This window comes from Gopherus flavomarginatus, chromosome 4, assembly GCF_025201925.1.
Source record: "Gopherus flavomarginatus isolate rGopFla2 chromosome 4, rGopFla2.mat.asm, whole genome shotgun sequence".
Classification (NCBI taxonomy): Eukaryota; Metazoa; Chordata; order Testudines; family Testudinidae; genus Gopherus; species Gopherus flavomarginatus.
The window spans coordinates 64548730-64563452 of record NC_066620.1 but is presented as its reverse complement, the minus strand read 5'-3'; the positions used below and the strand labels follow the sequence as shown (position 1 = coordinate 64563452).

At 42.7% G+C, this 14723-nt stretch overlaps 3 protein-coding genes across 3 annotated transcripts in view; all 3 read left to right on the top strand.

Moving 5' to 3' along the window:
* The window catches only part of DNAH8 (dynein axonemal heavy chain 8), a 593210-nt gene that overhangs the window by 251173 nt on the left and 327314 nt on the right, over positions 1-14723 (top strand). The window contains exons 32-34 of the mRNA XM_050948396.1: positions 382-495; positions 4375-4437; positions 8763-8863. Of these exons, the coding sequence (XP_050804353.1) occupies positions 382-495; positions 4375-4437; positions 8763-8863 (278 nt within the window). The remainder of the gene's footprint in view (positions 1-381; positions 496-4374; positions 4438-8762; positions 8864-14723) is intronic.
* LOC127048745 (uncharacterized) overlaps positions 1-14723 on the top strand; it is a 125968-nt gene that overhangs the window by 71188 nt on the left and 40057 nt on the right. The gene's annotated exons all lie outside the window — the stretch shown is intronic.
* Positions 1-14723, top strand: part of LOC127048750 (myb/SANT-like DNA-binding domain-containing protein 2) — a 366512-nt gene that overhangs the window by 349299 nt on the left and 2490 nt on the right. The gene's annotated exons all lie outside the window — the stretch shown is intronic.

The window sequence follows — 14723 nt, the reverse complement described above, 5'->3', positions numbered from 1 at the left end:
TTTGTTTTGTCCTTCCCTAGTACTTTTTAAAAAAATCTTCTGAATATGGATGTTCAGGTTTTGTTCTGTAGTTAGTTTAGTTTAGTTTAGTTTGTTTTGACCACTCTAAATTTTCTAAAGATGAGGAAGTTACAGCATCTTGTAAGAAAATAATGCCTTGAAGATGTTAGGGTTTTTTGTTTTGATTTTTTTTAAAACTCTGTTTTCATATTTAGCTGTCTGAATAAAAAGCTATTTTTGTCCAATGCTTCTGTAGTTTTTTTAATATAACAAATCAACTTGATTATATAGAATTGACATCCCTTTCTTTATTAGGATTTTTTTAAGAAATAACTTTATTTCAATAATTTATTAATAAATGAAAATTCATTTATATTTTAGGTCAGTGTTCAAGATGAGTTGGTTCAAGTTCAGCCAAAATTTAAGAGTAATCTATTAGAGTCCGTTGAAATTTTTCGTGAAGATGTAGCAAACTTTGACACATCATATGAAACGGTAATTACGTTTGGAAGTTATCTATTGGGCTTGTGGTTCAGTTCCTCAGAATATATGGTTTGCAGCAGTTGAGTACCAAATTTTTGATCTGCTGAGTTGTCCCTATGAGTTCCTGAGGGCATGATAACCCAACCGACCTTCTGTCATAGTTACTAGGTCAGCTGTGCTTTAGATCCCTTTTAGTCCTTCTTAAGAGCACCCCTCAGATGATAAGCCTGCCCGCATTAATCTCTCCCAAGGATTGAAGCATGCAGTTTTACCACTCTTAATCTTCATGTCTGGGCTGCACCCCTGCTATTTCTCAACCATGTCTATGTGACAGACCCAACTGAGTTTAGCACGTGTAAGACTTTTCTCTGGGAGCTTGTGACCAACAAGCTGACTAATGTGACTCAAAAACAATTTATTCAAAATAAAGTTTTATTTATTCTTTCACACAAAGATATAAAACAAAAAGGGCCTATATGCATTTTCAGACAGCTCTTGTTCCTGGACACCCACCCAGATGCTGTGTTTGGGTCCCACATTCCTGGGCCCCGTGTGCTTTAAGCTTCCATTGGTCTGAATATGCTGCAGCACTGCCTCTTTCCTTGGTCTCAATGGCACCTGTGCATAGATTCTCTGTTATCCCCTCTTGGAAATGTAACTTCACAGCCCAGCTAGCCTCAGCCCCAGGATCAGTGTTCTGTCTTCTTTCCTCCCCACACAGATGTTCCAGTAGTTTAACCGTACCATCTCTTAGAACTCCAACTTTGTGGGCATTCTGGGCTTACAATGTAACTCTTTAGGGACACATGATAGATGAAACATATAACACAGACAACGGTTTCTAAACACAATTGCTCCTTTCTTTAAATAGCAAAAAATCTATACAGATCCAGTCATAAATAATAAATCCCTACATACATTTCCTCACTTCATTTTCATTACCACTGTGGAACTTGATCTGGGCTTGGGTCAGAGTTTCTAGGAAGTTCAGGATCCACTTCCGGCAGTTCATGGCTTCCCCTCCAAATACTGGAGTCTCTCTGTGTCTCCTCCAGGTCAGCTTTCTTTGATGTTGTCTGGTCCAAACTCAAAAAAGGTTCTCTATTCTATGAAAGCATGCTCAGTTTACTTCTGCCCCTTACCCCAAGCTTCCTGAGTAGGGTAACCAGATAGCAAGTGTGAAAAATCGGGATGGGGGATAATAGGAACCCATTTTAAAAAAAGCCTCAAATAACGGGACTGTCCCTATAAAATCGGGACATCTGGTCACCCTATTCCTGAGTGTGATCTGTAACTATACTACATCTCTGAGTTATCCTAGGTGTATAAATCCTAGCATTAACACCTGGCTTCTTAATTCTGATGTTTAGGCATTTTCCAGACTCCAAGTCCTTTCCCAGACAAATGTAAACTAACTGGTTTCCCAGTTCTTGTAATCCTCCTTAGCATACCCATTATTCAGTCAGAGCACAGTTAGATACGCCTTATTGGAGCATCATCCAGAGTAACATGAGATGATCGCTAAGGGTATTGTCTCAGCCTTGTCTCCAAGCATTTTCTGATGCTTCTGACTTCTTTAGCAAGTTCGGTGGAGACTGCAATTTTTCTTCATTTGTGAAGCTATCCTGATTTTCGCCAACTAAAGATCAGGCTCTATACCTTTTATAAAGGATTGGTCTTAATGATTAGCTCATTTTTTCTCATATTACTGAGGGTAACATTTTCAAAAGCACCTAAATGCCTTAGGAATAGATCTGGGTAACATTTTCTGACTTGAAAAATGCAGATTTGTGGCAACAAAAATGCTTTGTGAATTTTTGTTGAATTTGCTGAATTGTTTTGGTCGGAAAAGAAAATTTGGAAAAAAACAAAACAATTTATTTTGAAATTTTCTATATTAAACATGATTTTTTGAAACAAAACTACCTTTGTTTAGAAATTTACTTCAATATTATTTTAAAATGGTTAGAAAAACTTAAAAACAGAATGAAATATTTCATTTTGGGTCAAACAAAATGTTTTGTTTGTGTCAAAACTATTTTTTTGACTATTTTGTTGCACTAAAAAATGTTCAAAAATGTTCATTTGAGTCAACCTGAAGTAATTTTTTATTTTGTTTTTTGGTATGACCAGTAACTGAAAAGTCAGTTATTCACACATTTCTGTTTAGGGGCCTATATCCTGCTGATTTCATGTAAAGGCTTTTGAAAATTTTACCGTGGGTCTCATGGATAAGTCTCAAAGGAGAAATACAATTCTAGCTCTTGGACTATTTTGCCTTCTCTGTTCTCCTTCCAAACTTCTTCAGAGAAGTGGGATTTAAGTAGTGACAAAAATGAAGGCTGTCATCAGAGCCTTTTGTTTCTTTGCTCCAGTAGTCATGGGGGACGCTTTCACAGCCCTAATGGGAGCGGCTTTTTTTTAAGTGATTCTAATCTCTGTGTCACAATGGGTTTGCATCCCATCATGCAGATCTACAGAGTCAATATACACCTCTACCCCGATATAACATGATCCGATATAACACGAATTTGGATATAACGTGGTAAAGCAGCGCTCCAGAGTTCTGGGGGCTGCACGCTCCAGTGGATCAAAGCAAGTTTGATAGAATGCAGTTTCACCTATAACGCAGTAAGAATTTTTGGCTCCTGAGGACAGTGTTATATTGGAGTAGAGGTGTACTTGAAATGCAGTGTGATGGGGCAAGGCCAGATGGCTACAGTAAAGTAATGAGAAACAGGTATGTTAGCCCCAGGCTAAACAAATCCCTAGGACCCTGGTAACCAAATGGCAGTTACTCCAGGTTAATCAAGGCACCTGGGGCCAATTAAGATCTTTCTAGAAGGCAGTAGAGATAGCTACTTTAATTAGAACACCTGCAGCCAATCAAGGCAGGCTAATCAGGGCACCTGGGTTTAAAAAGGAGCTCACTCCAGTCAGGCAGAGAGTAGCCAGAGGAGAAGGAGCGTGTTTGAGGAGCTGGGAGCAAGAAGGCAAGGAGCTGAGAGTGAGAGAGAGAGAGTGTACTGCTGGAGGATTGAGGAGGACAAGCGTTATCAGACACCAGGAGGAAGGTCCTGTGGTGAGGATAAAGAAGGTGTTTGGAGGAGGCCATGGGCAAGTAGCCCAGGGAGTTGTAGCTGTCATGCAGCTGTTACAGGAGGCACTATAGACAGCTGCGATCCACAGGGCCCTGGGCTGGAACCTGGAGTAGAGGTCGGGCCCGGGTTCCCCCCAAACCTCCCAACTCCTGATCAGACACAGGAGGAGCTGACCCAGACTGTGGGTTCTACAAGAGGGGAAGATCAATTGAGGTGAACAAATCCGCCAATAAGCACAGGACCCACTAAGGTAGAGGAGGAACTTTGTCACAACAGTTACTGATAGAAAGATTAACATATCTTCCTTCCTTCCACTCCCAACACCTCAAGTTATACTTAACAAGAAATTATGTGCAGTTATAATAAATACCAGTGAAAGTAAGCTCTGTGAAAAGAAAAACAATACATGGCAGATTGAGGATTCTGTAACTCTGATTATACCTTTGATAAAAGTAAAGAGTTGCCTCAAGTCACTTTTTGCACATTCTTACTTTATTCTTGACAGGATGAAAATATACGAAACATGAAAGTATATTATCTACTAATAGCAAATTTGATTAGACTACAGAAATTTCTATTTTATCTAGAATATTTTTCCTTTGATACACTTTTGTAACTCTTTTGGCATTAGTGGGATTTATGGACACACTTCAATGATTCATATACCCCTTGCATATACCTCTTGACTAGTTAAACAATTTTGTATATGTTGATTGTTTGTAAATATAGAATTTGCCTTAACACACTTGAAGAGTTAATATTCATTTTGGTTAAAATTTGTTTGCTTTAGGAAGGACCCATGGTTCCAAATACACCACCACAAGAAGCCAGCAATAGGTTACAAATATTCCAGGTAAGAAAAAAAATAGTTTTGAAATGTCAAATTGAGAGTCATAGTTGTGAATCAAAATGAGTTTAGAAAAAGATCCATTACTATCTCTGGAACACGGGAATTGATGGACAATATTGAGCATTACTGTGTAAATTACTTAGATCATAAACTGTTCAGAGCAGGGATTGTCTCTTACTATGTGATTATACAGCACCTAGCATTATGGGCCCTGTGCAACTGGAACCTTGAAACACTGCTTTAATATAATAACAACAAGAAGAAAAACTTAATTTGTTCAGTGTGTTTTCTACGGACATTTTCTGTATTAGAAACAGAAATTCTCAGGGGATTTTAGGGATTGATTTCTGCAGCAAAGATACACAGTTGATATGTACCTTTGCATCATTCTGTTAGTCACAGTCAAAGGGTTGTATGCCTTTTCTTAAAAACCAACACCTCTAGCTCCCTTAAAGTTTTTGCTTCCTCATTAAACACTTGCTGCCAAGCTTGTTAGTTTCCTAAAACCAATTTTCAGTTTATGCAACAGTGTTCTTCTGTCTCTGCCAAGGTCCTTACCCTTGACTGGAAGGACTGAAGAAAACACCATCTGCGCTCCCAACTCCCTCTCCCTTACTCCCAGAGCCCTGTAGTCACTTCCGATCTGCTGCAGGATATACCTCGCAGTATCATTAGTGCCCAGATGGATGAGTAGCATGGGGTAGTAGTCAGAGGGCTGGATGATCCTCAACAGTCCCTCCGTAGCAGTTCAGATATGGGTCCCTGGCATGCAGCATACCTCCCAGGATTCCATGTCAGGGTGACAGATGGGTGCCTCTGTCCCCCTCAGAAGAGAGTCTCCAACCACCACTAGCCTGTGTTTCCTCCTGAGAGTGGTGGCTATGATCCTCCCAACCTTGGGGGTACATGTCTTCTCCTCTTCAACCTTTGGGGGTGATTCCTCATCACTTGTTGCCAGGGCAGCATAATGGTTCTTCATCACCATGGTGAGTGAGTTGAGAATGGGGTGGAGCACTACCTGTTGCCAGAAGTAACCAGCAGACAGTATCGTCCCTGTACCAGAACCTTATCCTCCTTCGCCGGTGGCATGACAGCAGTCCTTTCTAGCTGGATAGCTTCCTCAACCTTGGAAGTCTTCATATGAATACTGTCAATGAATTGTTTAATTACAGTTTTTCCATGCATAACAGAAAATATTAGAACAGACTTGATAAAGGTATATTGAATCCTAATCATTCATCAAGTCTGAAGGACCTAGATAAAGCCTTTCAAACTTCCTGCCTAAAATTTGGCATCTCAATTGGCCATCTTAATAAAGAGAAGTAGGTTTTCAGTGGTGCTGAGCACTCACAAAACCTCTGAAAACCAGGTTGCTTTTTTGTGTGCTCCTTAATATACAGTTCAGCGTCACATTTTAAATTTGTGGACATCACCAGACAAGCGTGAGACAAAGATGGGGCATGCACAACACCACCCAGTAATTGCCCTGGGTACCTGACTCATGCATGTACACAGAGCTGTGTTGCCGTTTGCTCCTGTTCTCTGTCTGGGCCAGGAGGGAGGCGAATGAGGTCAGAGCTGGGCTGAGCTTCCTGGATTTTGGGGAGCTGGGACCTCTCTGCACAGAGCAGGCAGAGCTCCCAGCCCACCTTGCCTCGGAGGGGCCCCTTGGGGCTGAGCAGGATGCCCGTCTTGAGGGTCCCTGCATGCTGGCCTCTCCACTGAGGCTGCCTTGGATGGGGCTGCTTTAGGAGGCAATAACCATGGGAGTTTTTGCCTCACTAGCAATGAGATTGAGCCCTCCAATTCATTTCCCAGTCCCTGTGCGACCCTCAGAGCTCCACTCAGTCTGCTCGGAACCTTACTGGAAAATTGCATGGAGCAAGCGGGCTCCGAGCCATGATCCAGCCACTCGTCACATTAATGCTTAGCACAGATCTAGTGCTTTCCTGCCAGGGATCTCAAAGTACACTGTAAATGGAAGTGGATATTGCCATCTCCATCTTACGGAAGGGGAAACTGAGGCACAGAGCAAGGACATGATTTGCTCAGAGTCATCCGGCAAGTCTGTAAAAGAGCTGGGAATAGAACTCAGGAGTTTTATCGCTCAGTCCCTCTGCTGTAACCACTGGCCCAAACTCCTTTTCCAGCACATGTGTGACCTGTGCCCTTCCAAAGTATCCCGCTCCTAGGCTGCAATCCTACTCCCCAGGAAATCAATTCCCTAGCTCCCATGGGGGCCAGGTGTCTACATGCTTCCCTTGGGCTGGGGTCTGCTTTGCAGGGGGCTTTCCCCTGCCTGGTGGCTAGGTCCCTGGGATGCTGCGTGTGGGCACAAAGCAGCCTGGTGAGTACAGGTCCTGTGCAGGGCTCAGCCAGCTTTAGGAGCCAAGTGTACTTGGCCTTTGTGGAGTTATAAATGAGTCAAGGCCACTTTGCGGTGTGGCCCATGACCTGGAATATGGTGAGAGGGGGCAGGGCCCATGAGCCATGGGGCTTTCTTGCCAGGTACAGCAAAGCAATCCAACTGCAGAGAGCGGCTGGGCAGCCCGGGAACATCTTCCCCAGGCTCTCTGCTGCCTCCTTGCCCCATGTGCAGCTTTGCCTGTTCCCCCACTCCTTGCTCTATGTATTGCCCTGCTTGTTACTGCTGCTGCTCCTTCCCACCTGTTGCTCGCCCCCTTGCTGCCCTGCATGCTGCTGCCCCTCTCCCTGCCCCTTCTCTTCCTGAACACCTGTTGCTTGGGCTGTTGCCGTTCTCCACACCCCTTTTGTGGGTGCCTGGGCTGTTGTACCCGATCCTTGCCATAGGTACCACCCGCTTCCCTGCTCCGCTTGTTGGAGTCCTGGAACCTGGCTCACAATCAAGTGACCCAGCCAGGTCATGGCACTCGGGTCTCTCCAGATGCTGCCGGATCCACAGCAAGGAGCAGAGAGCAGCTCTTCATGGCTCCAGCCACAGCTGCTGTTCTTCGTGCCCCCCTTAGTGGAAGAGGCCGGTTACTACAGGTAACTGGACTTTTAACACAGCTAACTGAATGCTGACAGGTTCCCTTTTCGACCAGACATTCTGGCTGAAAACCTGACATATTGCCAACTGTGTTATTTATTAGCAATCCCAATGGGCCTGGCACTTTGCAAGAGTTTTCCTTCAGGAGCCTGTGGAAAGCAACAATATGCAGTGAGACAGAAGCAGTTTCTTCAAAACAAAGCATGATTTATTTGCTAAAAGATTCACATCACTCAGAGAAAAAGATTTAAGATAACAGACTTCTGTGCATACTGTGTCACCTATGCTTGACATTCCCTTCAAGCCCCTATGTAGACATGAGTTTGCCTTGGTGTCCGCTGTTCTCTTGAGGACCAAATTACAGTTTGTCTGCTGCAGATCCCTCACTCCCAGTCAGTGTCTCTAGGTCAACCTGCAGCTGCTGAAAACTTCCCTCACCCCTCCTTTTCTGTAGGGCATATCTTTTAATAGACCAGTGTTTTGATGTTCAGATTCTCAGCCTTGGCAAACAGTCACGTTGCCAGGGTTGGAGCTGAGAAATCCCTCTTCATGGCTGTAAATGTAACTATTGTGTATGAGGGGATGCTTCTTATCTAGGCTACTGGTTATCCTTTTCTACTTTCCTTCTCTGCAACCCCTCTTGACCTAACCATGCATTCAGGCAAGGTAGTATCACCCAGATAAACTGAAAGGCATATGTTAGTAGTAAAAAGTAATACAAATATTTTCCAGTTCTCCATACTTATAGAATGGTAATTGCTAGAATCACTCATCCTTCCTTTTTTTAAATTGATTCTATATTTGCTTTTCACCAATCTTCTGGCAGTACACTTTGCTTGACAAGTTATATAATTCTGGCTCTATTTAATGTTTTTTTCTAATTGTGTCCACACCAGCTAATACAATGTTTAATTTCTCCTCATTGCATAATATAATGTGGCTTTAAGTGCACATCCTTTTTAATAAAATGTTTCTTCAGATCTTTGTTGTGCACATTTTTTCTGTTTAGCTGGAGCATCTGTAATATTAAATGAGACAATATTTTTTAAAAAAAATCTGTTAAATTGTAATCTGTCCCTATTGTGGCATTCCTTGTTGACACTAGAAAAAACACTCCCCACTGTACGTAAAAATTGAACAGGATTTAAAATCAAATGTATGTCCTTTGGAGACCAAAAGATGTTACTAGATATTTCTTTGTATACATACTGCAGACTTAAGATAGCTTTATAATTGGACAGTAGTTTATGATAATTAGAGGATCTCTTAGTTAACAAATGTGTATCCTGTTTGCATTTTTAAATCTTAATTTGATCAGGCCAATTTTGATGAACTCTGGAGGAAATTTGTCACTTATTCATCTGGTGAACAGCTGTTTGGATTACCTGTCACAGACTATGAAGTTTTACATAAAATCAGGTAATGGAAAATAGAGCTATCTTTAAGAACATGTTCAGTATTTTAGAAATGCTGGAGTGAATTGAAAAAGGGTATTTGTATAAAAGTATATGTACTTATCCCATCATTTCTGGCAGACCTTATGTGGTATAAAAGAGGGTTCTTGCAACTCTTAACGGAGGGAGGAGCATGAACTGAAGTATCTGAAGGAAGATGAAGACTAGCTGTGGTCTGGAATTAGAATGGAGTTGGAGCTGCAGAGTCATGGCTGACTGAGTGCTCTGTTCATGGAGTGGGACTGGCTGGAAGTAAAACTGTAATTGGGCTCTAACGTGGTACTGACTGGAGGCAGGAAGTGGTGTTTCAGTTGGGGAGTGAGGAATGACCAGGGTCTGGAGCCAGGCAGCAGGGACTAGCTGGGGAGTCAGAGATGGAGACAGTGTGAGGGTTTGGGGAATTGGTATGACTGGGGAAATGATATAAGCATTACATCTAGTCCAGGAAAAAACTTTGCATGCCTGTCACAGAAAGTGGAGAACAATATTCAAGCTTCCTCTGGATGGCTCACAGAGGTTTTTGCAGCTGTAGGTTAAATTAAAAAAAACCAAAACAATCCACAAAGGGAGATTACAACACAGAATCTTTGTTGATTTGAAGGTGGGATTTCATAGCCAATTTAAGAAAAGATACACCATTAAACATATCTGTAAAACCCCAAAGTATTAAAAACCATAGCCATTGAAAACTAAAGTTACACAACCAATTCTGCCACTATTTTTAACACTCGGTACATATACACAGATCATTTAACACCCAAACAACTTTAACTTTGGCCCTGGATCAAAATCCAGAGGATCAGATCCTCAGTAAGTGTGAATCAGCATAGCTCCTTTGAGAGATCAAGTCCAGAAACTTTAAAACCTTACCCTTATTCATACAATTGTTCTAAAAAGTTGGCTTTCATAGAATTCTAATTATAGTATATTGAACTCATTCATTTCTCTCTGTGTTTGCCTGTTTGATATTTGTACAATATTGTATTTTATAGTCTTCTATTTCTTTTATGTTGGAATAATATGAGAGCAAGGTATTCTGTTTTTATTTCGGTTACTCTACCTAGATAAATATCTTGGTATGATATCATTTAAATACTAAATATAAATATTTCTTTGTAAGTCAGTCCTCCAGCTTTTTAATAATTTTTGTTAATATTCTGTGAATTCCATCCAATTTATTGAAAACTTTCTGGTATTGAGACAGTCAGAACTATATACCGTATTCCAACAGTTCTCCAACTTCTGCTGTATAGAAGCAACAATCATCCTGGTCCATGGTAACAATGCCTGTACAAAGGCAGCCCAAAATTAATTAGAAATTCTATTAATATAATCTTGAAAATTCATGTCAAACCCATTGTCCCCAGCTAAATCCATTTCTGATATACCTATTTAAGCATTATTCCATAATTTGATAGTCTTGGACATCCCCCTGCCTCTCATATTCCACAGCCTTTTGGTCAGAAGTTCATTTATCTGGCCTTTCTATACAAACCAGTTAGTCATTTCCTCCAGTTTCTTAAACCATTTCAGGAGAGGAATATTAAAAGAAATCTTCAAATAAAAACACTTTCATGCACATAACACCATTCATTGTAATGCACTAACTGCATTTATCATACTCTGGAGTCCTCTTTCAAAGTGAACTAAGTTTGTGTTAGTTCAGTTTATTGTTTATGTGCATGCATTGCAGCTGCACACTACTCTGGCAGTCTTCCAACTGCTATCCTGTACTGCTTTGTGGGCAATCATCACTGACTTGTCCATTTACCTTGTGCCCTCCACTGTCCTTGTGTCAAGTTGACTGGATGTCCCCATTTGCTCCTTGATTAAAAAATATCTGCATTGCTTGATATTGCCTTAAAACATGCCTTGAGCAGCTGCTTGGAGCTGTACTGAAACCCTTGATTTTATCCACAATCTGGGAAGAAGCATCAATGCAGGAAGCTCTTGTGGTCAGGCACCAGAATAAAGATCATTTTGTGTACATTGCTAAGCAGGTGCCTGTGAGGCGCCAGAACCAAATCACCTACCGGTGCAGAATAAAGACCAAACATCTCAGGAGAACATACATTAAAATCAAGGATACCAGAGAAGGTCCAGCAGTGGAGATGTGATCTAGCCATTTTTGAAGGAGCTGGACACAATTTTGATCCATTACACCAGATGTCGGCAATCTCCGGCATCCAGCCCATAAGGGTAATTTGCTGGCTGGCCGTGAGATATTTTGTGCTGCCCACCACTTCCCGCAGCTCCTATTGGCTGGGAATGGTGAACCGCAGCCACTGGAAGCTGCGAGGGGCCATGCCTGTGGGCAGTCAATGTAAACAAAATGTCTCGCAGCCTGCCAGCGGATTACCCTGATGGGTCACATGTCGAAGGTTGCCGACCGCTGCATCTCACCGCTACTGAAACTTGCCTCCCCCTCTGTTGTCCCACTCCAAGGATGAGCAGCAAGAGTCATTGGAGGATGAACATGAGGAGCCTACTGAAAGCTGTCCCCAGCAAGCCAAGATGTGTTGAGGACTCAGAACCTTGTTGCCAGGTAGAAAGCGATCCTGATTCCTACCATGTAGGAACTGAGCATGATTCCTAGCCAATTCCTGGCATGAAATACAAGCCAGGATTGAGGAGACAAATCCTATTGAGGAAAACTTGTCATGTATCTATCTGTCTTTAAAATGTCTGTCTTTAAAATGTATTATTATTATGCTATACTGCCATGCTACTTTCTGTTCTGGATGCCTAACGGCCACAGTCATTTTAGGCAGATATGAACTAGGAGCCTTTATGAGTCTCCAGCCCCCTGAACTCCCTCTTTTGCCCCATACATTTTGCCTCCCCACTTCTGTGTTTTCAAAATAGAAGCTGCTCATGCCAGAAAACTGACCTGTCTCATGTTAAAGCCCTAATTATCGACCATTTTGAAGCCCGCACCATGACTTATCTGCCTATGTTCCTTTCCCCTCTCCTCATCTGTCCTGCCTGGTGAACTCATGCCACAGTATATCAGGCACCACTGGCCCACACCTCTCAGTTTCTTCTTACTGCTAGAGCACAAGCATCCTCTGCAGCCTTCCTTGCTCAAGTACCAATCCAAGAGTTTGTCGGGCTGCCACTTTGTCATCTGTTCATACGTTTGCGTTGCAGTACGCACTGATCCAGTAGGCTCGAGATGATGCTGGCTTTGGCAGATCAGTGCTGCAAGCTCCATGACGGTGAACTCTGAGACCACCTCCATTGATACTGCTTGCGAGTTACCTAGAATGGAATTGACATGAGCAAGCACTTCAAAGAAGAAAAAATGGTTATCTACCTTTTGTAACTGTTGTTCTTCAAGATGTGTGGCTCATGTCCATTCCATTACCCACCTTCCTGCCCCTCTCTCGGAGTTGTCAGCAAGAAGAAACTGAGAGGGCATTGGCCGGCAGTGCCTGATATACCACAGCATGAGTGTGACACTCTGGGGGGCACCACAACTGGCCCTATGGGTACCACTAAGGCAAAAATCTCTGACGGCCATGCATGTGAGCGCACACACACCTAGAATGGAATGGACATGAGCAACCATCTCGAAGAATAATAGTTACAAAAGGTAAGTAACTGGTTTTTATGCACAGCATCACCTAGTGGCTGAACAGTATAGTACAGTTTAGCATTCTATTACGTCTCCTCAAAGTTTCTACATTCCTATCATTTACAAAATGTATACTTAGGAGAGGCTCATATACCAGAGAAGTGTACCTTCTGTCAAAAATTGAAGGCAAGGACAAGAAAGAGCTGTGAATTGAAGTTGAGGCTTCTGATGATGGAGAGTTCTCTGAGACCAGCCGCTGACCCTAGTCCTCGGACTGCCCCAGAGCAACAGTCCCTGATGCAACCATCAACATCCATAGGACATCAAACTCTGGTGGCATCAAAGAGGAAATCTACTGATTCCTCTCACAAAAGCTCAGAAAAGAGGGCTACAGTTTCTCCGATTGAAGAATTGACCAGGAGAAAGAGATCCCTGGCAAAATCAGTGACCTTGCTACTGACAGAGCTGCAGCGCAGTACCCATGAGACATTGGGCTCCTCAAGTACCAGCACAAAGCCTAAAAACACAGAGGGGCAAAGCTAGGTAGCATCAGTACCATCTGACAAGAGAAGTGGTAGAGACCAGAATACCTCTTCTAAACGGCACCTCTGGAGACAAGGAAAGCTGCAATACTGAGCACTTCAATCAGAGAGACCTCTTCTGGCTGATCATCAGACAAAAAACTACAGCTGCCACTGACTCCTTGATGTTCATTGGCCTTTCTAGGCAAACTTTGTTGGTACCAATTACCACGGCAGTACCACAGGAATTTCATTTTTCCAAGGACCTCTTGGTTTCAGAGAAACTGGAATCCCTGCTGCTCAGTACTGGTGGTATGATGCTGACCACATCTCGGTCTCTGGAATTCTCTATGGTACTAGGACACTTACCACCAGCCTCTTTATCTGCTTGACCTCTATCAAGTGAAAATGAAGAGGACAATGATAACTTAACTTTGGTCTAAATGCAAAGTTTCCCAGGGCAATGTCAAGGGACCAGTCACCTAGAACCAGGACAGGATCGACAAGGCCACCCACTTGGTATGGATATTTTTGGGTGCCATCAGCCATACCCTTCACACCATCCCAGTGGCTGTACTGGGAGCCATAGGCAGCCTATAGACACCAGTCCTCCAAGACCTTGAGTGTCTCCCATAGGGACAGAGGAAGATGATCTCCCTCAGCTTCCATTTCTAGACTACCTGATCTCCAAGAGATGACTTTTGAGAAGCAGGAGGCAAGGCTGGATCAAGAAATTACTCCAACAATAAACATTTCATCATCCACTCCAGGTGAAGCCATGATGCCAACAAGGACTGGTAATGACTTGCCTTATTTGGCAGGAAGTCATATTCATGAGCAACCTTACAATTTCAGATTGCTAATTATCAGGCCCTTATGGTGAAATATTATATTAATTATGGAAAACTTAATGCCTTTATTAAACATCTCCTAAATGATCAAAGAGAACAGTTCCAAGCCATCATTGCCGAGAGCCAGTTTCTGGCAAGGACAGCAATACAGACTGCATTAGACACTGGAGATACAGCTGCCTGCTCCATATCAATGGCACTAGTGATGAAGAGAGCTTCCTGGCTTCACCCTTCCATTCTCCCAAGAGAAGTCTAAATGACCATGGAGGACCTTCCATTCAAAGAATCCAAACTCTTTGCAGAAAAGACAGATGCCTCACTATGCATGCTGAAGGACTGAAGAGCCACATTATGCTCTTTGGGGAGCTACACACCAGTCCAGAAAAGACAGTACAGTAAGTCACAGACATCACAAAGATCCCGACCAGACCAGTTTCCTCCATCTCAGAGACAATACAAACCCCAGCGGAAGAGACAACAGGTGCAGAAATGAAAGCCTATGGTGCCCCAAACTTCAATTGTGCAGCCCTCAATGTCAAAACATCAATTTTGATACATTGGTTGAGGCCCCAGGCAACCACTGCCATCATCAATTGCTGCAAAACTCGAACCATCTACAACCCTTTGGACACTGCCTTGTTCTTTTTCATCAAAACTAGGAAAATATAACATCAAACAACTGGGTACTGGAGATCATCTCCAATGGTCATTCAATCCACTTTAACTCCCTCCCTCCTACCTATCCTCCCTCCCTACCCTCTTCAGGGACTCTCCTCATGAGAGCCTGTTAAGTTGGGAAATAAATCATCTCCTAAACCTCGGTGCTATAGAATCAGTTCCAAATGAACACAGAGGGAAGGGTTTCTATTCCAAATA